Below are 22,149 nucleotides of genomic sequence, written 5' to 3'. Positions count from 1 at the left end.
GCGGAGCACGCCCCGCGCGCCCCAGCGCCCCGCCCCGCGCGCTCGCCCCCGCCATTGCGCCCCAGCCCCCGCCCCCGCTCGCCCGGGGCGGTGCGCGTGCGCCGTGTCCCCCCGCCCGGGCGGCCCGCGGGCGCCACCCAGCGGCGCGCGCGGGGAGCGGCGGAGGGAGGAGGGACGCGGCCGCGCTTCCGGTCTCCATTTTACGCCAACGACAGCGGGGCCGGAGGTCGAGGCGGCGCCGCGGGCGGAGGGGCCTAGCCCGGGCGGGCGCGTTCCGGGTACCGGGCCGTCCCCTCCCGTCTCGGTTCCTTCCCTTCTCCGTGGGTGCGGGCGCAGCGGGGGAGAGGGGGGAACCGGCCGGTCCGCGGGGGGGGTGGGTGTGGCGGTTGAGGTTGAGGTGAGGGCGCGCCCGCTGTCCCGGCGGGAGCCCCGTGGCGGTTGTTACCGGAGGGGGGGTGCCGCTGTGTGAGCGCTAAGCCGCCTCTCTTTCTGCTTGCTCTTCCGTGTCTGGCGGGCAGAGCTCGGCTGGTGCCGCCGCCCCGCCCGCGCTGTGAGCGCCAGCACGACCATGGGCTCCCCCGGCCTCCCCCGGAGCGTCGCCCCCGGCCGCTGAGCCCGCCCCGGGCGCCCGGAGCTTCCAGCGGCCTCGTCTCCCAGCGGAGAAGAGCGAGGCGGGGCCGGTCGCCCCTGCCGGCAGCATGGACCAGAGCGTGGTGGATCACCCGGTGACCCTCGTCATCAAGGCCCCCAACCAGAAATACACCGACCAGACCATTAACTGCTTTCTGGACTGGACTGTGGGCAAGCTAAAATCTCACCTCTCCAAAGTCTACCCTAGTAAGCCGGTGAGTGCTTGGCCAGCCCTTTGTCTTCATCTTGTCGGGAAAACTGGCATTGCGGTAACTTGCGGATGGGCGGCCGAGGCTTTCCTTGGGTACTCTGCAAAATAAACAAGAATCCCGCTGCCCAGGAGTTACCCGTGTCAAGGCAGCGCCCGGCTCTCTTGCTTTCAGGGAAGTTGGCAACGTAAATAGCTGCGGTTCTGTAGGGTGGCAGAAGATCACAGTGTAGCATCCTGAAAGGCGGTATCACTGAAGGTACTTCTTAATGCTACGTTTCACTCTCTTAGGATCTGGAGTGTAGATATCTCAGTTAAGTGAATTTAAGACTGATTTCTGTAAATGTCAGAGCTCTGTCTAAACCAATTACGATGTGATACATGTAAAGTTACCAACTCTAGTGAATTCACTGAAGTGTGGAATAGATAGATATTTATTCATAATATTATTTGAAACATGCAATTGAGCAATCTCCAGAATTACTTCCCCTTTTTTCTTTTTCCTCTTTCAAAACCCTTTTTTTTTTTTTTGAGGCTGTGTTGAAAACTCTGCTCTCAGATGTACTGCAAACATATGACAGTTGTGACTGTATTTTGAAATTTAGGATAAAGACCTGTAGCTTGCTTTGTTTCCTGAGGAAAATATGGTTTATTTGTAAATTCTTTTAAGTTCTAAATTTGGCAGTTAAAAAGAGTCTATGAAAAACCATACAGATAATAATAGGAAGGTAATACTGCACCTGTTTAGAATGGTGGTCTTACAGAACAGTGTACTGGAAATTTTCTTCCAGAAAAACTGTGTAAAGACAGTGACTTTGCCTTCACACTGCAGCAGCATGTGAGGCCTAGACCTTGCTGTAGAAACCAATAGGCAAAGATTGCATTTATATTGTAAGTGATTAGTATTCACCTAGTTTGATAGAAGAATTACTGGCATTGATGTTTTGGGTTGGTTTTTTTTGGTTGGAGGAGTGTAAGATAGTAGCTTTGTCTCTCAAAGGTTTCTGCTTTTTGGAGGAGGAAGCAAAGCAGTCAGCAGCTTGGGCAGTGTCACTGGCATGTTGACAGCTGTTAAGCAGTATTTGAGAGTTTGTGGATTTAGTTGTTGCTGTGAGTAATTCTCTGCTGGGAGAGCCTATCTGCTGTGAAAGAAACAAATACGCAACTTGCTGCTTCTTCCTCCTCACTGGAATCTCCTCCTATGACGTATTTGTGTTTAAACACTAGCTTTCTGACTCATGATATTTCTAAACTGGGCTTCTAGGAAGAATCTTTAATGAAGGAGAGATTTTTATATTGCACTGTAGGTTTTAACCAGTAGTAAGTATAATATGTTCCAGGAAACTGAAATGTAATCTTTCTTCCAATGAAAACTGATTCCTCAGCATGCCTCTCGTTATTAAATGACTAGTTCAGAATCCCCAAAATTGTTCTGGGTTAAAGAATGGGAAGTTTCTTTAGTGAAAATTATCTCAATAATTCCAGTTTAATTTGGATTTACTGTGCTTGCAATTAAATTAGTAACTGAACACAGTATTTTCATTTCATAGAACCTTTCAAATTAAAGTAGTAAGATGGGAGAGGAGGAGAGGGTTTAATAGGCTGTCTCCTATGTATAGTAAAATTGAAAAGTGTATTTTTCGGCTTGATGTTTTTGATCTTGAGTGCTAACTGCTTTTTCCAAAATTGTTCTAAGTCTTGTGCTTTCAGGAGCAGCCCCTTCCCCCCCACCCCCCCCCCTTTTTTTTTTTTTTTTTGTTCTTTGTAAACCAGATGACTGTCAAAAGCTTGTCGATCAAATTTCTACATTCCCTGAATATGATAGGTCCTGGAAATAATTTCTATTACGTTGCTATTTTAAGAGTGCAGGAGCACATCAGAACACATGCTCTGTACAGGTGTTGCAGTGTTCTTGAAGTTAAGGGCATAAAATAGAAATCAGTTCCTATCACTGCTATACATAGTCATTCCAGTTGTCATGTGTGACTTTTACCTAATCCTCCTATACGCATCTGTAAATTAGTCTGTTAACTGATGGTAACTGTAAACGTTGTCATTAAACTTACAATTTATTAAGAGTGTATCTTCAGAAAATGAGGTGGTTAAAATAGGCAAATGAGAAATAAGGCCTTGAGGCAGTGGTGTTTGTGATTTTTTCCAGATTAATTTGTGTAAATGACTTTTAGCTAAAATGAAGTACAGATTCCAAGTATAGGCAGATTTGAATTGGTTTAGTCACTATTAAAGTTGGTATAGTTACTAAAGTCGGTCGTTGAATAATCTAAGTGGGTTGAAAACAGTATTAGTTTATGGGTCTGTACTAAGGTTCACGTTTGTCAGTATTTGTTGCCCCTTACTGGACCAGTTTTTCATAGCTAGAGCACTGCAGTTAGTGTCCTTAAATCTTTATTTAAGAAAAGAAAACTTGGAAAATCAACTTGTCTCAATCTAGCAGTTCTTCCCATTCAGTGCATTAACTGCTGCGTTGATTACACCCATAAGCGTTCACTTAAAACTGCTGTTTCTCATTTCCTGTAGTACCTGTCTTCTAGCATGTACTTTCCCCACAATTCTCACCAGATGTGGTTGGTTGGATTTTTATGACCTATGGAAGAGTGGAGGAGAGGATGAATGACCAAAATAACAAATGTCTTGTAGCTAAGACAGGGTAGCTCAGAGATCATGTTTCAAGGGAAGTGGCTGAGTTAGCTTAGGTTTGGCAGTTTTGGTGATGTGCTGAGTGTAGCTAACTTGGACTAAGCATTGCAGATGGAGGTCTTACTTGAAAGATGGAGGGGGGAAAAAACACTAGCTGTTGAATTCTTAGTTTTAAATACATACCTTTTAGATCATAATCTAAAGACTGTTTTGCATCTCATTCTAAGCTTTAGCTTCTAGAATCTTTATTTGGTGCTATGTGCTTGCTTTTGAAAATAGGGACACTCTAGTGTGTTTTTTTCATCAGTTTAGTGTTTGGGCTAGTAGTGAGTATGCTGTTCCTTGAAGCAGGATGTGTGATAGTGAACCCCTCTGGCAGAGGGATGAGTTGAATGCTTTTTCTGTTTACTTTGGCATATGTATGTTTTTACATCTGTCCGCTCTTCCATCTGCATTTAAAAAATCCCCACATTTTGGAATTCCCAGATGGCTTTCACCCTGAGAATTGCAAGTGATAATCTTGTAGTGCACAGTTAGATATTTAAGTTATGTAGGGTGTTTTAAGACCTCATCTTCCCCCATTAATATCTGTAGCTTAAGATGATTAACAGTACTCAGTGTATGCATAACCTTTTCTTTTATGGTTTTGTAGGGAGCTGAAACGCATTACTTAAGGCTATGTAGTAGCTTTGAGGGGTCATTTTAATCTAGCAGTTTCTTCTCGGTGAAGTACTCGTATTAAAAAAATTAATTTGTACTACTTGAGTTTGAGAAGGTATTTAATTAGATGGGGTTGAGGGGAGCTTCATGTATAAGGTACTGCAGAGAAGAATCTGAATTTGACCATGAGTGGAACAAGCACAATAGCGCTCTGTTGCCATGTTGGATGATGATGCAAAGATTTGGAGTTTGGGTTTTGCTTGTTTTAACTGCTTATCTTCTTTAATTAATCTCCAGATAATCTATCTCAGGACCTAGAAACAAGGTTTTTGGACTTTTCTTCTGGCTCCACTGGTCATTCTAAAGCAGCAAGTTTCTATTTTACAGGAAATCAAAGTTTTCTGTAGTCTTGATGCGTGCTGCAAATTCTTGTTTTTCTAAGGTCTTTCCCAAATAGGAAATCCAAGTAAGCTTGTGTTCTGTCAGCAGCCTGTTCCTGCTTGAAAGGAGCAACTAAAATGGTATAGTTCAAGATAACTTAGTCTGATATGAGAGACAAGCATTTTTTTGTTGTTTTAAACCTAAGTAGAAATAGTACAGCATTTATATTGAATTTATTGCAGTAGTTTATCCATTGGAGCTGCAGATAACTAGTTCCCTGCGTTGTGAAACATACAAAAATAGTGTCTTATGTCACTAATTAAAAATACAGAAAAATGCAGAAGAATATGGAAAATGTTTCTTCAATAGAAGTGATAAACAGTTCTGTACTATATGTGTTAGGTTATGCACTCTTTTTTTTAAAAAAGACGTATGTTTAATCATGATGGCTAGTATGGATTTAGGAAAAACTTCACAACAAAAGCTTTTCAGATTTAACGTGTACTTTTTATAATAATTTGCTTAGAGTATCTATAATTATTTTCTAGTGATATGACCAGATTTCTTCAGGGGGAAAATGTTCTGCAACTTTTCTATGTTTTGCTAATTTATTGGGAAACTGTAAAAGGCTATTGCAAGAAAAAAAAAAACAACTCAAACTTTTGTGAAAGCTTTTTCTAATTGCAGAGATCTGAATCTTGGGTATTGGTGTCTTACTATTAGGATGAATAAGACTGCAGAGTGGGCAACAGTGGGCTGGGAGAGAAAGAGCAGAGATGTTGTAAGACTAGCTGTTTGCATGATGGGGAAATTCTTCAAATTTTTCATGCTGATAATGCATGTTTGTTCCACTGATGTTAAGCTAGATTTCTTCATTTAGTATTTGCTTATGTTAGTACTTTCTTTCGAGTGATAAATGCTATTGTATTTAGGATGCATGCAGTAGTTAAACTGAACTGATGTAACAGTTGGATTCTCTTTAAAATTTTTCCCATATGGGTGTATGTTTAGGAGCATTTTTCAAGCAAAAAATAAACAGGGAGTTGTTTGTTTACATAGTTGAAGTATGTTAGTGACCTACTAGTAGTAAGACTATTTAAAACTTTCTGACAGCATAAAGTGAATTGAGTAGGGTTGGGGTTTTGTTTGTTTTGTTTAGCCAAGTAAGCTGCCTATTGCTTCAGTACACTGGACATATTACTGTACACCTGTACCCCAAATTTCATCATTAACCCTTCAGAGTAGACTAGCTAAAAGTTACTACCTTGTGAATAGTGCATCATTTGTTTTTAAAAAATGGAAAATCTTATTTTTGCATTAGAAAGGTATTTTAAAATGTGGGAGTGTAGGACCGGGGGGGGGGGGGGAAAGCTTACCAAATTTTGAAGGCTACCTTAAAATAAATTTTTTGCTGCTTCATGCTTTTTAATGCTTTCCTTGTTTCCTCTTCTGTTTATTTTTGTGGGGGTGGGGGAATGGTAGCAGGGAGTAATAGAAATTCCTTGTTGAGGAAGATTTTGTGCCCCATTTCTGTGTATTTTAATTATCACTCGATTTTCCTACTGGTTTTTTTTTTCTTTGCCCCAGCCACTTTTCCATCTACTTTTTCAGCAAGTGCCTGGGAATGGGAGCAGGATAAAGAGCAAATCTTTAAAAAGAAAGGAATTTTTGAATATACGCAGTAGTTTTGCTGAGCAACATTTGCTAATTATGTGGTGTTAATCGTTATAGCACTCTTGCTGAGTGCGTAATAGCAGAATTCTTTCAGAATTTATTTGTGAGTTGGACATGTGAAGTCTCTGAAATGTTTTTAAGGCGCTCTGTTGGTGGTTGGAATCATAAGGAATTTTCATGTCTGCAAATGTTCCTGCTGTACAGATATACAGCTGGAGATAAAAAGCTAAATTCCTTTCTTTGTCCCATCTCCTAGTCTACAAAGGATCAGAGACTGGTGTATTCTGGCAGACTGCTTCCTGATCATCTGCAGCTGAAAGATGTTCTCAGAAAAGTAAGCTTTATATCAACACCATATGATATTTGATCAGCCCCCCCCTTTTTGGGAAATAGGAATTTGATGCGTTGTTTAGCTTCAAGTTTTCATTGTTGTATTGACAGATGTAACCATATAATGTTGATACGTTCTGGAAAATGTACTTTCAAGTATCCCGTGTATGTAAGATTATGATGCTTGTGGATTGAGGCATGCTTCCAAGTGGGTGGGAGAGCAAGTAGGCTACATAAGTCATAAACAAGGGATATGTAGTTTAGAGACAGTTCCTGCTACAACATAAATGGAATTTGTTGGTTTGGGACATAATTTCATTTCTTGTACGTACATAATTCCAAGAATTTACATCAAAATGGCACTTGTGTAAGCAAATTAAGGGTAATATATTTATATGCAAAACCAGAATTCTAAATTCCTGAATGGTTTTGCTGGGAAAGCTATTTGTTACCCTGGTTTTATTTGTCATCTCTTAACTGTTCCTAATGATACTTGAAAGTTTGTTTGTTCTGAAGAGGTTTATTTTTTTTTTTATTCTGCTGGTTCATCTTGAAAAAAGTAATTTTACTAATCTAACTTTAGATTCTTCAGTCAACATTTAAATAAAATCAAAATCCTGTATACACGCGACATATCATGTAGGAAATCTTGAAGTAAATGCACTTTATTCTCAAATTGCTACAAATAGTTTGGATTGAAGTCCCTATTACGTGGTAGCATCATTAAGTTCGTAAAGTTCCTGAAGATGTGTAGAATAAGGTAATATTTAGGGTAGATTAAAAAGAACTTTGCTTCAATTTTGATGGCAACAGAAAACATAATGCATTATGTTGAGTAGTCTTTCAGCTCCTTGTAAATAGATGAGGGTGCATCAGTAGCTACAGTTGGAAAATACTTTAGGTCATTAAACAATTACACAGTTCTTAATCCTATGAAATAGGTAAACTCTGTGATACAGTACCAGGGTGTTGATGATGATACTTTTTTGTAACATACTGAGGTAAAAATCAATGTATAGACTGCAAGAGCAGGTGGGTTACATTTTAATATGTAGTATGGATGAAAGTTTCTAAAGGAGAATAATGCTTTAGTGAAAGTAAGCAACCAAACTTCAGTTTTAAGTATGGAAAAACTGATGCAGAGGAATCTTGACTCTCTGTTGTTACTTCATAATCTTCATTCTGAAATGATTTTGTTACATTGGATTTAACTGTTAACCAAAAATGATTGAAACTTACTATATATAGGTTTACTACAAAAGTGGAGCTGGAGTACTGCCAACCAGTATATATCCTGTACCACTTAAAAAATTCATGAAAGTATTTATATAACTTATCTCAAAGCTTAGTTTTGCTGGTTGAGGACAAAATGAAACCTGGATCCCTTGAATTCACTTGGCCTGCTTAGAGCAGACTAGTTTTAGGAAGCACACTTTCAGACCTTACTTGTGTACTAGAGCAGAAACTTTTCCTAACTAATGTCTTCCTTAAGAATACAGGAGCTATATTTGACTTTAAAGGCATTTTAGTAGCTATAGGCCTTGGGTTTAGTTAAATTTACTGACTTTAAAAACATAATCATCAGTCTTAAGCACAAAGTTAAAAATTTGTGTTGGAAGAGGAGGAGTCTTTTGTGCTCAAGTTTTTAAGAGCTTTTGGAAAAAAGATAGGATTATTCTTTAAGTTCAGTCACATTCTCTGCCATGTTCTTCCCACTTGATTAGCTATAAATTCCTGATATCTGAGGTTTTAATAAATCTCTTGATTTAGCTTTGTGATACTTGCTCATTGATACTGAGAGGTGTCATTTCGCCGACGTAAAATACGTTGAGGCTATAATTTGTGGCACTCTTCAAGCACAGTGATGTTCAATGTGTTATGTATAAATAGAAATATATTGAACTGTCACATTGAATAAAGCTGTACACTGTAAGCTTAAAAGAAGTTTAACTTCCTTTCCCTTTCCAAGTGGCATAAGTTCTCACCTAGGAAGAAGGTAACAGGTTAGGTTAAAGGCTTTTGATGTGGTCAGAACACTGATTGCCTGTGTGCAGTGCTCTCTGATCATTGCTTACTATCACTATCTGGTAAGAAATTACACTTAATGTAATAGGCTGTGCTTGGGGCTAGAAACTGATACGTGTGTAGGAGTTCAAATGAATGTGGATATGGATAGGCTATACTAGCAGTAATGCACACTGGTGTATAAAAGCAGTTATTCAGTCTTCTTTATTCCTAAAGGTTAAAACTTAAAAGTGAATAAACCTATGTGTCTTAAGTTTCTTAGTAGGTTTTAAAAAAAACTCCAAACCTGGTATTTCTAAATGTCATCTCATTAAAAACTGCAGCTTGACTGCATCACGCTGATTTCGGAAGAGGACTGGGTGGCTTTTGTGGCTTTTCTTTAAAATTTGGTTGCTGAGGAAGCTGTCATGTGCAACTTTACGGTCGTAGCTGCTCTTGTTGCTATGGCTGTATGAGCTTCAGGCATGCTGGTGTAACGGGGTGTCTTCATTTGGTACAGGGCAAGAGCTTCAGATTGAAGTTGTTGTGGTGTCCATGTTAGTGTGTTGCGGGGCAGCATATTCATGAAGAATTGGCATGGGCTGATTACTTGCATGCTGACATGGCTTCAAGTGATGCCACTGACTTGCTTCCTTAATTTCATATATTTAGGAGTACTCGGGTCCCATCTAGTACTTTGAATAGCGTTGCCTGAGTGTGGAATATCTGCAGGTTAGACTTGAGCCAGGCTTAGGCTGGAGTGAGGTGGAGGCAATGGCTGATACTTTTTTTTTTTTTCTTTTGTCTTGGTTGGCTTGTGGAACTCCAGTGCCTACATTTTTCATTTACCCTGATGCCTTTATTGAATAACACTCTTCGTTAGATCTCAGTGCAAATGTAAGCATTCTTAACTTTAGGAAACAGAGCCCTGTAAAAGGTTTGAGATTTTTCCAAAATAAAGTCAAAGCTTGTGATAGACTACCTCATGTTTCTCTGTGTGGTCCTCCATTGGTTCCACTATACTGCGGTTCTAGGGAAAATTGGGAGTAAGTGAATGTTCAATATGTTCTTGCAGACAGCTGCTAAGAAAGCACAAGTTGTGAAACAGTAGTTTCTCTTGTGCTAGGCTCAAGTTTTGTTTATGGTCTCTTCATTTTGTATAATGTTTCTTTACTGATTGCAAATGCAACTTTGAAAGTGGATATTTAAAGATGGCTTTTGCTTGTAAATGTTTCAAATATTGTTGCTTTAGCTTTTCAATTTCTTTAATTTTTAGCAAGATGAATATCATATGGTTCATCTGGTATGTACTTCCCGGACACCCCCAAGTTCTCCAAAACCCAGCACCAGTAGAGAAGGTCACGGAGCTTCAACCTCCAGCAGTAGCTCAGTGAGTTATTTTTGTTTCATACATAGGATGTGAATTTCCTCTACACTGAGGAAGATTTCCAAGACTTTCTCTTAACTCTTAATATTTGACTGTAAAATAGTGTGGTGAAGGTTGAGCATGCCATATGAGTTTGTACAATTAGACTTTATTATTTAAGGGTGCCACTTTGTTTAAACAAAGATGACCTTTTTTAAAAATTGTAACACAATTGTGTTTATTAGATGATAAAGCACTTTTTCTAAACTCTTCTTTTTCACACTTAGTGTGTGAAAAACTAAATTTTTTTTAAAAATAAATCGAAAAGTAAATTTTCCTTTCCATATTGCTGTGTCTTTGGCAGAAATTGAGCAGTATATTCAGTTGAAAAAAAAACCCAAACCAAAAAAAAACCCAACAAAACAATGAACACTAAACTAAGTTCTGATTTACTTTGTGATTTACTTTGTGTACCCCTGAAGAGAGACCAGTCAAATTAGTGCCCTTGTGAGACAGACAGGGGCAGCCTGGCCAGTGTTCATTCTGCTTGACAGGAATTGGCCAGTATTTATGCAGTTAGCTTCAAGGTAGTTGTAGTGTCTGTAAGATGGTGAGAAGTAAAAAGTGTTCTTAAGCTTTTATTAAAGGTGTTCACAAAACACTTTTGTTTAGGGTGTTTTGAGTGTTTTCCTTTTCACGCCCTCCAAAAATGATGTTCTTTGGTTGTACTCTGTTTTGACAGTAGCGCAGTAAATGTTTCTGTTGATGACTTAGTTGTCATTACTGTAATTCTCTTGGCTTTTTCTGGAGTTGGTAGTATCACTAAGTGACCCTTGAAGGTTAGTCAGAAAGGAATGCGTACATAATACCATTGTAGGTACTTTTCATCTGTGGTGTGTTGATTACCAGCATATGGGAAATACCCTTCCAGTAATAAGCTGTCTGTCTTCATTCTTTTGTTGATAGCATATTGCTTCAGACTGCTACGTGACAGTCAGAAACACAAGCAGTTTAAGTGATAGTAGAGAGTGGACAATGGTTAAGTCATCTTTTCAAAGGCTGTATTTAATACCTCTATTTGCAAGCAGGACACAGGGGGCCACCTTTGTTTTATTGCTATGTAGATCAGTTGTAAATATTGTATTTACATGACTGTATTAATGACTGCTTAAAGCAGTCAGTATACCCAGTGTTAGGTTCGTAATACTTTGAATGGAGCAACCTAAACCCAAAGCTTGAATGGCCTTTATTCTTCCATTTGTTTTTTGTTTCCTCCCCACTGTCTAGTGGTAGGTTTTTCTTGTTTTCCTTTGTAGGGGAAATGTGCTAGCGATGTCTTAAGTAATTGCACCTCTTCGCTTCCTGAGTTGTCAAAAGTTGAAGAGGAGTTTCTACTGAGTAAACATTACAGTAATGCTTAGCAACAGATCTTGGGGATTTATTTAAACTAAAATAATGCATCTCAATGGCCAAATTGCAGTCTAGTTACGGTCACAAATAATCTAGTACAGTCAGCTGTTAAATATTAAGCTGTTAACCCTGTTCCAGGTTTAATTATTGATCTTGGAAAGCGTTGAAGGTCTGACTACGCTGGTTTTAGCTAGGAACTGCTTAGGCTCCCAAAACCACACCTATTTCCCTACTCCTACCCCCTGCCCCCTCCCAGCAGTGAGCGCAGCAGTTTGTATTGGGTAACTGGCACAGTGAAGAGGATGATGAGTAGAAGGGGAAACTGAAGGACAGAGGAATGATATTTTAAGTCACTGCAGACACTGTTGTCTCCGAATATAAAGTCATATCCTGAGGTTGTAGTTACTTTTGTTAATGATAGCTACTAGAATTTTTGTTGCTGCTAAATATTCTTTTTATTTAAGCTTTAGTTTGGTTCAGCTTTTTGAAACTGATTCCAAGTGACTTGTGGTTTTCTCTGGGACCTATCAAGTGTTGAGTCTTTCTGAAAACTTCACTTCTTTTTATATGTGCACCTGAGTGCAATTTTGAATTTCTGCTTTTACTAAAAGCTTGCCAGAACCAATAAAACCCCAGAAGACCTGCCTGGTGCTTATATTCTCAGTAAAACTTGTGACAAAACATGAAAGCAAATAGTTTTTTAAGGCACAGTCGTAAATCATGTAACTGTGGCAAAAAGATCCCCAACCTCAACTATATTTGTTTTTAAGAATTTAGACCATTCTGGATCAACTGCTGCCTCACCCACAAACCAAGAACCTTCATCTACATCTTTGAACACTAGTGCAGATGGAGTGAGGCATCGTAATCTTCCACAAGCACAAAGCAATCCTATACCAAGCCACCAGTTCCCTTATTTAATGCAAGGGTAAGTGAGATTGAAGCAATTCTCAGTTCTTTGATACTCTTTAAAGTACTTTAAATGTTCAGGTACAAGTATGTTTGTTTCACTGTCTGTAAAATTATTTGGCTAGTTCATCTTGAAGTGTTTTACGTTAGAAACATTTTGCATATGAACATTAATGTTTTTAGCTAGGACTCTGTCAAAGAGTAAGTGTTCTTAGTGCACCCTTCAGGCTGTGTTTTATTTTTTTTTTTTCTTCATGCTTTCTGCCCTCAAAGTGCAGCTTGTAATACTTATCTACTGGATATAGTTGGTAATGTGGTTGATAAAATTATTGTTTCTGATTGCTTTTTCTAGTCCTTTATTGTAATTGTCAGCACTAAATTTTTACCAGAATATGATGGTTCTTAGTACTTAACACAAAAGAGATGTAACTCTTCACTTCTCCATATTGGATTCAACTGCATAAATGATGAGGTGTTTGAGTACATGTATGTACTTGTCTATCTGCAACAATTTTAAAATATTTTCATACATACTAATGAAATGTAACTAGTGTACAATTCTAGAGCAGATCTGTTATTACATGACTTCCAAAATTTTTTTTCTTAAAAAGCAGCTTTAGCAATTTTTAACCCACATGACCTTTGCAGCTTCTTAAAGGTTTTTTTGTATTGTATTCTTCCAAGGGGAAAATGGGAGGATAGTGCATTCTGAGATAATACCTCTCATTTCCTCAGGGAACACTTTAAAGATTTCTTTCTGGCAAGGCATTCTCCCAGTACTGCATAGATTCTAGAGATTTTCTTTGGAGAATGTTTAAACAAACTGTGGACCTGCGAACAGTGAAAATTGTTTCTGTCACTGGAAAGAAAACAGGTATCAAGAACTTGATGAAAACTTAGTAGTTTCAGTTCAATTTACATGCTTTCTTGTTGAGTTAGCCTAGACTTAACTAGTCTTACTAGTTTTAATCCTGAATTCCTTCAAGTCCTTTTTATTTTTGTATCTGAAGTGTTCTGTCAAGGAAAAAACCTGCCTTCGCAATGGGTGGAGCACTTGGGTTATCCTGACTGCGTGCATCTTCGCAGAAGTGGTTTTGCTTGTCTTTGTGACAAAAGCTAGGTGACAGTAAGTTGACTGTCAAGACTGCTGTTTGGTGTAACGTAGATTAATTCTGGAAGCAATTTATTCTGTGGTGCAAATTACTAATCTGTAAGAAGTTTTAATGTTTTTCTAATTAGCTTTTCATGTAAACAGAGTGAGTTTTTTGTCAGTATGCATGGTGAACTGAATAGGTGAAGGAACTTCAAAAAGGCAACAGAACCATTGGTCAGTCTTCTAGCTGAAATCTATTAAAATACAGTGGGAATTGTGAATTTGAAAGACTTTACTGTGTTTGAAAGAGAAACTTAAAAATTCCAAGTCTGCGTCTGTATTAGCAAGTAATGTGGATCTGTAGACTGAAAGAGATGCTGAAAACCTGACATCAACACTGCACATATTTCAGGGTTTTCAGTCTTATTTGGGCTACCTCTACCTTGGTCACCAGCAATAGGTGCCTATTTGTGGCTAAGGTGCATTAGCAGTGCGCCTAAATTGCATCCTTTAATTTAGTGTAATCCAAAAGGAATCCAGACGGTGATCCAAGAGCATTCTGTGATGCAAACAAAACTGTAGTAAGAGGAAGTGACTGGAGATTTGCTTCAGAAGTGCATTCCTGATCTGAACAGAAAGGCCAAAATAAATGAACCCTAAATAATCTTAGGCCCTTTTTATAAAAGTAATTTAATGGAATGTTGTCAGAACTTAAGGTAGATCTTTGTCAACTGGTGGGTGCCGTGGTGCTATGCTCAACTCCAAATAGTGTGTGCCAGGACCTGCTGTAGTCTGCTGTCTTGAGGAAACCCTTTTTAATGCTTTTAGTGATCTTCTCAGATGTATCTGGTTTTGCTTCAGACAGCTGCTGCTTGTATTCCAGCAATAAGAAATGCCTTCTGTGTTTTAGCTGCTCTCTTAAACATCATTTGGGGCAAAGAAATCCAGCTTTAGTGTAATTTATACAGGGACTGAGGCTTGTTGGGAACAGTGAATATTTGTAGCTGGAATCTGTGTGACTTTGTGGATTTTTCTTCCTGTTTCATGACCAGACCCACTTAATCTAGCTGCATGATAGGCTTTACTGATGGGCAAAAGGTCTTCAGATGTTTGAAAACACATGTGAGGGTCAGTTTTCTTCAGTGTCTTGCAACACTTAATTTCATTAATGAACTTGTACAAATAACTTAACCACCTAACATTCATGTTACTTATGGTTTTGATTGTTTCTCAGTTGGTGATAGAAAGCCTCAGTATGCAAGTTGAATATATTTTGGGAAAACAGCTCATTCAGATTGCTAAAATGTTATAGAGAAAGCAACTTAAAACTTTCTGTTGCTTTTGAGCTGTTGTACATGCTATTTTCTAAAAACCTAGACTTGAGGTGGGACTGAGCAAATAGCTTGTATCTACCAAGTTAGTCTTTTGAAGTGGAGAGCAAGTGCAGCATTGCCTGCTCCTGTGGACTTAGTCATGGATCAGGGCCCCATTGTGCTACGCAGCTACAGACAGAACAGGTGGGCTCAGTCCTGAAACGGCTTGCATTTCAGATTGGAGGGTACTTGGAAGCTGTAAACAGACAAGAAACATCAAGGCAGTGAGATTATTTGTCAAGTGTGGGCAGCCTATCTAGTGAAATGTTTTTGTATTGTGTGTATATAGTACTGCTTGAAAGTGAACAACAAAATGACATATGACAGCGCACAGTATGTTCTACCATGTAAATACCTTCTTCAGTAGCCTTGTCTTGCAGTATTTTTTTCTTAAAGTAGCAAATAACATAGTGGAGGATTTTGAAATGTCACTTGACGTTGATATCTCAGACTCATGAGATGAACCCTAAATGAGATGTCTTTTTGGATCAAGGTCACTAAACAAATGCAGTTGTAGTCAGTGATGCAGATGACAGAGATTGGGCTTTTAAGTCTGAATTAAAAGGTCTTACTTTTCCGCTAGGGGTGAGCAGTGTCTTCATGATGACGCTAGCTAACTAGTCTGACTTTATCCTCAAACTGAATCCCAGTTTAGCTGTCTTCTATAGACCAGAAGTAATAATGGTGAGCTTTCTAGCCATTTAAGGGCTAGCATGCCTCTCTCAGAATATTCTGAAGCTGCCTCTACCATTTGAATCTTAAAAAGTTTTCTGACTTACCTAACTGTTCTTCTGCAGTCTGCTGTGCTTTGTTCTCCAGTCCTGGAATGCCTGTGACTATCCAGTTTGTTTCTCTGCTCTTGTGCTGTTGCTGCCATTCTTTTGAAATACTTTGCTTCCTGCCTCTTTCTCCTCCCTTGGGAAAAAGAGGAGGAGAAAGCATGTGCTACTTCCCTTTTTCTTCTAACAGCAAGACGGCTTGCTTTGCTGAGAAGAGCCTCTTCCTTTGGAGAGGTTCTCACTGAAATACATTACTTTTTGTTTGGAGTTGTTCCTGAATTTCATAAGCTAACTTAATACCCTAGCAGCTGTAATAGCTGTGTAATTGACAGCAACTGTGTCGTTCTGATTTTTGATGAGCAAACAAAATACTGCTGTGCTATTTGGCATTGTGAGCCAGAAGCCAGTTCTTAAATGTTGGTGTCTTATTTTTTTCTCATTAATGGAGTGAGATCTTGAACAGGTGTGTTGTGCTTCACAAAAAGTCACATCTAGAAAAGCCGTGGGGGAAAAAACCACAACCAACAACAATAACACCACCACCACCACCCCCAAAATATTTAAATGGGAAAGGAAAGAACATGATGCAACTGAAACCTTTTCTAGTTTGTCTTGGTTGACTGGTTTCTTAATCTACATCAAGAAAGCAACTTTTGAAAGAGTTTGGAGGGAAAGTAGAGGTTTAAATCCTGCAATATTTGTAAAAGTTGTGCCAATAGCTCTCCCTCACAGATACAAGGCCTCTCAACTTTGTTGAGCTCATCTTAGCGGTTTCAAAGAAGAACCCTAGAATCTGTAACTGATGAGGAAAAAAAATGGTGAATTTCTGCAGGACTTGGGCAAGTTTAGTAGCATTGCTTATTGGTGACTGAGCTGGAGAAATAGGTGTCGTTGAACAGAGAGTGGTCCTGTCTGTTCACATCCCCATGTAATATTCTGCTTGCTTGAAATTGAGACATTGCTCAGTGATTTGTCACACCAAGTGCTTAATGACACCCATGTAGAATATTTGAATCATCTTTACATTTCGAGGGTCAGATGTTTTGTGAGGTTCAGTGTTCTGTTAACTTTGGAGGAGTCTTACTTCTCTAAGTGTTTGCTAGTTCAGGGGATAGAACAACACGTTCTTAAACCTTGCAGTTAAAAAGATAAAAGTGTGATTGATGTTTTTCAATAGCAGATGGACAGCTTTGCTGTTTGAATGTGTTAATTATGCATAAATAAGTAGCATCAGCAGGGCTGCCCATTCACCCTTGCAATTTTTGAAAGAAACCTAGAGTATTACCTGTGATTATCTTAGTTTGTATGTGGTATCAGGAAAGTAACTTTTGCTTCCCTGCCCTCCTCCTGCCCCCAGCCCCAAACTATTATAAAAGCAGGTTATGACTAAACACAAACAGTTTTAGCAGAGGTCATGGAGTTGCATGGCAGGCTCTTGTCCAGAATTATAGTGAAATACTTATTCATGTGTAACATGGAAAAAAAGATTTTAATGTCTTCCATCTTTCTGGGCATGTCTTGTATATCTGAATGCCTGGTAGACTAATGAAATCTCTTGATGATATCTTTGCAGGGAGTGCCTTACTTAGGGAACAGCTGTAGTCTGCAGTGCAATTACAGCAGTCTCAGCTTTTGCTACCTGCAGTCTGAATAAGCTTTTCTTCATGCTTTATACTCTCATGCTGTCCTGAAAGATGTCCTGGTTTACTGCAGTTCACTACATCAAAATCTTTGGGGAAAGAGTTGGAAATCTTGCCAAAACATGCTATATGCTCTAGGAGGTAAGAGAGGCTAAGAAGTTTAAAAGCAGACAAAACCAAACCTAAAACTTACATATAGGAGCTTTATCTCTCTTGCATGTGAACCAGAGTTAAAAGCCCATAGGGAGGAGAATCGAAATATGCTCAAAATATTGATGGGGGGGTGGGGGACTAAATAATTTACAATGTTCTTAGTTGCAATCTTCAGAAGCTATTGCCTTTGCTCATGTTCATTTCTTCTTGTCTTTGATCACAGTGGTATTTCAGGTATTGCTTCTAAAAGAAAGCTGTAGAAGATAGTAAGGTTTCCCTTTACAGCTTCTGCAGCACCTAAGGGTGACCTCTGAACTTGAAAGGAATTGTATGGAAGAATTTCTCCAGTTATAAACAATTAAAAAAAAAATTCAACATGGTTTTGTCCCAGAGGTGCAGCCAGTGACAGATTTCTAAGTAGAAAAAACATAAATCCTCTTTCTGTAGAAATAACTTTGCTTATTAATTTGTTGTATGAAAGTACAGTGCTTTTTTGGAATGGGTTGGATGTTCTCGCTACCTGTTGTTTCAGTGTCATTTCAGTGCATTATTGTAGGGGGACAAATGAGAAGAAAAATGCTACTTTAATTGTTTCGGTTTTTTTAATATTTAGGGCATTTTATAAATGTGGCAGTTTAGAACTGAGTGTTTTTCTTTAACCTTTTCTAGCAATATAGGCAGCCAATTTCCAGGCCAAGGTGTTCCTGCTGGATTTTCTATGTATCCTGCATTCAGTCCCTTACAGATGATCTGGTGGCAACAAATGTATGCACGTCAGTACTACATGCAATAGTAAGTCTGCGTTATCTTGGGTAGTACTGAGTTACACTAATGAAAGGAAGATATTAAAAAACTTAAATATTGTGTACAGGATCAAAATTTATGTGTTTGTCTGGATATGCTGTTTTACACTCAGTTTTGTCCAGCAAATTATGAAATCTAGTTTTGGATTGGAATTAGTACATTAATAAGTAAAGCTTTAAAGGAAAATGCAGTTTGTTTTGATGTGTATTACATCTGAAATTTTGTTTTTATTAGTGTAGAAAAAAGACAAGAAAAGGCTTAAGAATTTTGCTGCATGTTTTTTGACAAACCAGTTTTATGTTTAAATTTTTAGCCAAGCTGCTGTTTCAGCCCAAGTGACTTCCAGCTCTGAGCCAGTGAGATCTGCAGTTGCCCAGGCTGTAAATTCAGAACACGCTCCTGCAAATGAGCCTGCAGCAGTGCCAAATGTAGCCGTCCAGGAAAACAGGCCTGTAAACCCAAATGTTCAGATGAATGCACAGGGTGGCCCAGTAGTGAATGAGGAGGACTTCAACCGGGACTGGCTGGACTGGATGTACACGTTCTCTAGAGCAGCGATTCTTCTGAGCATTGTATACTTCTATTCTTCTTTCAGTCGATTTGTCATGGTAATGGGAGCCATGCTGCTGGTTTATTTGTGAGTACAACGGTTGAGTACAGCTGCAGGTCTGAAATGTGGAGTATGGTGCTAACGTATAATCAATTTAAACTGAAAAATTACCCAAATGCAGAAGTTCAGGCACTGCTCCTTTACAGTATGATGTATGTGTTTTGTTTTGTTGATTTTTTTTTTTTAAATATTCAAACAAGTACAGAAGCTGACATAAAAATTGGATTCTCATAACACTTTTACAGTAAGTTGGATACCACTTACACCTGAAACACAGTGCTCCTAAATATTGGTGATATTAACAGACCAGTATTACAGAAAAATAGAATTTTGGACTGGAAATTTAAAAGTGGGGCTGACGAAAGGGAAGTTCATGGAAGTCAAACATCTGCTCGACCTAAACATAAAACTCTTACCACTTGGATATAAAAGGAAAATTGCAGAGCTAAGATAAGTTATTTTTGAAGAATGAGTTAGTGGATTTGTGCGTGAGTTGTTAGGTAGAGTTAAGGTAGTTCTACTGTAATGGTGAGTACCAGATCTGGTAGAATTGCAGGGACCTAAATATTTTTTTTACAATATATCATAAAGACTTAAGCACTCTGTTATTAAGAAATACCAGTACAGTTGTCATCACATATATAAAAATAGTTCAGTGATGTAAATAGAAATGGAAATCAGCAATAATGCTTGATATTTTGAACTGATGCCATTCATTGAGAATTTCATTATGTTGTAGTCTCAGTCCTCGCAAGGACTGTTCTGTTTCTCATGCACATGTGATAGTTGAAATCAGAGTATAGACACTTGAAAGTTTATTTACAAAGGTAACATGGTTCAAGCCTTAGCTGAAACTTACATTCTCTTTTTCCAGAGAAAATAAACTTTAAAGTATGAAAACTAAGGCTCTCTGAAAATTAATATAACTTAAGTACCTAAATTTGGGGAGGAGACCCAACAAAAGTATTCTGCATATTTAATCACCTAATCATAGTAAATTAATAATCTTCTGGGACAGAGGGCTATGAACAGCACTTATGAAACTTAAAGAACAGCTCTTTAGCAAGACTCCTCTTAATCCAGATGTCAAAGAATAGCCATTTGATCTAGAAGTAAGACTTAAGGAAAAATATGCATACCTTCATTCATTTCAAAGTACTTGAAGAATTTGCTACGGTAGTTCACTAAAGCAGAAAAATCTTTTTGTTCCTTTCAAAAGAGAGGTTTTCAGCTGTTCTGTTTTCTTACATAGGCACCAAGCTGGATGGTTCCCCTTTAGACAAGAGGGAGGCCAACAACAGGCAGCCAATAATGTGGAAGTGAACCGTGATGGCCAACATGCAAATAATCCGGATCTTGAAGAGATGGTAAGTAAGAGCAGACATGTCTTTTGAGACTCCTATGTATTATACTGCAAAGCATGCTGTAATGCCTGGACAAAAAGTCAACTTTTATGAAACATAGCCAGCTTAAACAGAGAGCTTTCAGTATTGTCCTCAGTGTTTAAATTCTGCTGCTTAAATTCTGTATTTTTCTAGTCTGATAATTACTGATTGGCTCTACTTCAATCACAGACTTTCTTCGTGCTAGTTACTCGTCAGGAGGTTGTTCTCAGAGAAGTTACTTAATGTAGGAAGATACTGCTGGTTACCTTATATCAAGGCTCTGAAAAGCGGCAGTTGAATGGCTTCAATTTCTGTTTTTAAAGGAACGACTTATGGATGATGGGATTGATGAAGACAGCGGAGAAGATGCAGGTGAAGATGCCAATACAGAGCAGCAGCCTGGATTTATGGCTTCTGCTTGGTCCTTTATCACAACCTTCTTCACATCACTCATCCCGGAAGGGCCTCCACAGGTTGGCAATTAAAAATGGAAAAGGAACTGTGTCAGGCAGCCTCAGTAGCCATACATAGAAGTGGAGCAGATTCTAGAGAGTGTTTTAAATACAGTGCAATTTCTGAAAATCTATAATGTTATCTTTTTGATTATGGTGTACAAAAATGTGTATTTTTTTCGGCTTTCTCATGCATTGAACATTTTAAGCACAAGTGGACTACTAAATGCTTTCTTTAAGATTCTTCTTTTTCTGAAGAATAAAATGTAAAGATATTGGTCTTCCATGTTTTATTTTAATTTCATATGTGTATTACACGGAGGCAAAAAGCTTGTACTTAATCTGCACCATTACATCTTTAAAGAGCTGTTAAAAATAGAAATGTTGACGGACCTTTCCAAATGCTATCTATTCATCTGAATATCATTAATGTATCATGCCAGTTCTATGCAGGGTATGAATTACTGCTTGAGATTAGGAGTTTACATCATTCCTGAAAGAATGCTGTGAACACAAGGATTACGTGTTAATGGCATAGTCTTCACACCACAAAATCCTAAGCCTCTTACACATTTAGAAAGGTAAAAGCCTTCTCTTGAGGCTATACTGAAGTTCATTAAAGTCGAAGATGTTTGACAGCTCTTCAAAGACAATTGACAGTGATGGGATAAACCTTAAATGTTTGATACATACAGTACTTTTTAAGAAAAATATAGCTGTACCAGGGAAAACCATGTACATTAGGGTTTTTTAATAAAAATTGTTACGGTAACTCTTTTGGATGTTTGTATGCATACTTGAATGCAAACAGCTAAATAGTGCATCATTAAGGATGAAAAATATGATGATTTGAGTGGAATAAAGTTGTTATGGTGGCATTACTGATATTGACTGAAGTGGTGTGTTTGTAGCAGCACATACACAGTTGCGGGTGTGATCTGAACAGCAGGATATTGGAATTCTTAATCCAATTAAAACTAAGAAAAGGAAGATTGTACATGAGATAATAGCACAGTGCTACTGTCAGGCTTTTGGCTGCTTTGTTTAGATTTTAATAATAGTCAAAAGTTATATTTGGTTTTGTTCCTAATTGTGAAGTTACCATGTGCTATCTAACTTAGAATCTTTGCAGCCATTTTTCCTACAACCAAGAGAAAGCCTGTCCAACTTCCTAATTTCCAAATAACAGGTCAAAACTTTCAAATAGGTCTGAACAAGTGAGAAATAGGGGGTTTATATTTTGCTTGCTCGTGACTGCTGAAGCTATGCAGCGAAGTTTTGAAACTTAAAAAATTTTCTTTGGGTTTATACTCCGAATTATCTATCAGGATTTCTAGGCCTTATTTAAAGTTGACTCAATTGGAAAAAATAGATTTGAACAATGGTTTTAATCTAAATAGCTTAAATGGAATGGTTTTTGAGTTACAAAAGAATTCTCATTTACAAATCTGTAAGAGGAGAAATATAAATGTAAGTCTTTTATAAATGTAAGTGATTTTACTTTAAAGGCAGTAATGATGAATAAATAATGTTTAATTAGTGTTTTACTCCCATGTTACTATGGAGAGCTGCGGTCAATTTAGGTTCTTTACTGCATAAACATAAAATGCATAGACCTTGTTGAAGAAAT

The 22,149-nt window shown here is 38.3% G+C and overlaps 1 protein-coding gene across 5 annotated transcripts; it reads left to right on the top strand.

The window, feature by feature from the left end:
* The first annotated feature begins 146 nt into the window (after positions 1 to 146).
* On the top strand, positions 147 to 21,404 carry HERPUD2 (HERPUD family member 2). Of its 5 annotated transcripts, none has more exons than XM_080383333.1 (9): positions 147 to 278; positions 519 to 845; positions 6,468 to 6,545; positions 9,822 to 9,935; positions 12,092 to 12,249; positions 17,938 to 18,060; positions 18,386 to 18,709; positions 19,935 to 20,049; positions 20,391 to 21,404. In XM_080383333.1, exons 2-9 carry the CDS (start codon positions 699 to 701, stop codon positions 20,550 to 20,552), a joined length of 1,221 nt encoding a protein of 406 aa, XP_080239459.1. In that variant the 5' UTR covers positions 147 to 278; positions 519 to 698; the 3' UTR covers positions 20,553 to 21,404. The 5 variants fall into 5 exon arrangements, with proteins under 5 accessions (XP_080239459.1, XP_080239462.1, XP_080239463.1 ...); XM_080383334.1 differs by having other exon boundaries at positions 182 to 320; XM_080383335.1 differs by having other exon boundaries at positions 183 to 324.
* Positions 21,405 to 22,149: the final 745 nt, after the last annotated feature.

Source organism: Falco punctatus (genome assembly GCF_963210335.1).
Source record: "Falco punctatus genome assembly, chromosome: 4".
Lineage (NCBI taxonomy): Eukaryota > Metazoa > Chordata > Aves > Falconiformes > Falconidae > Falco > Falco punctatus.
This window is presented reverse-complemented; position numbering and strand designations above follow the sequence as displayed.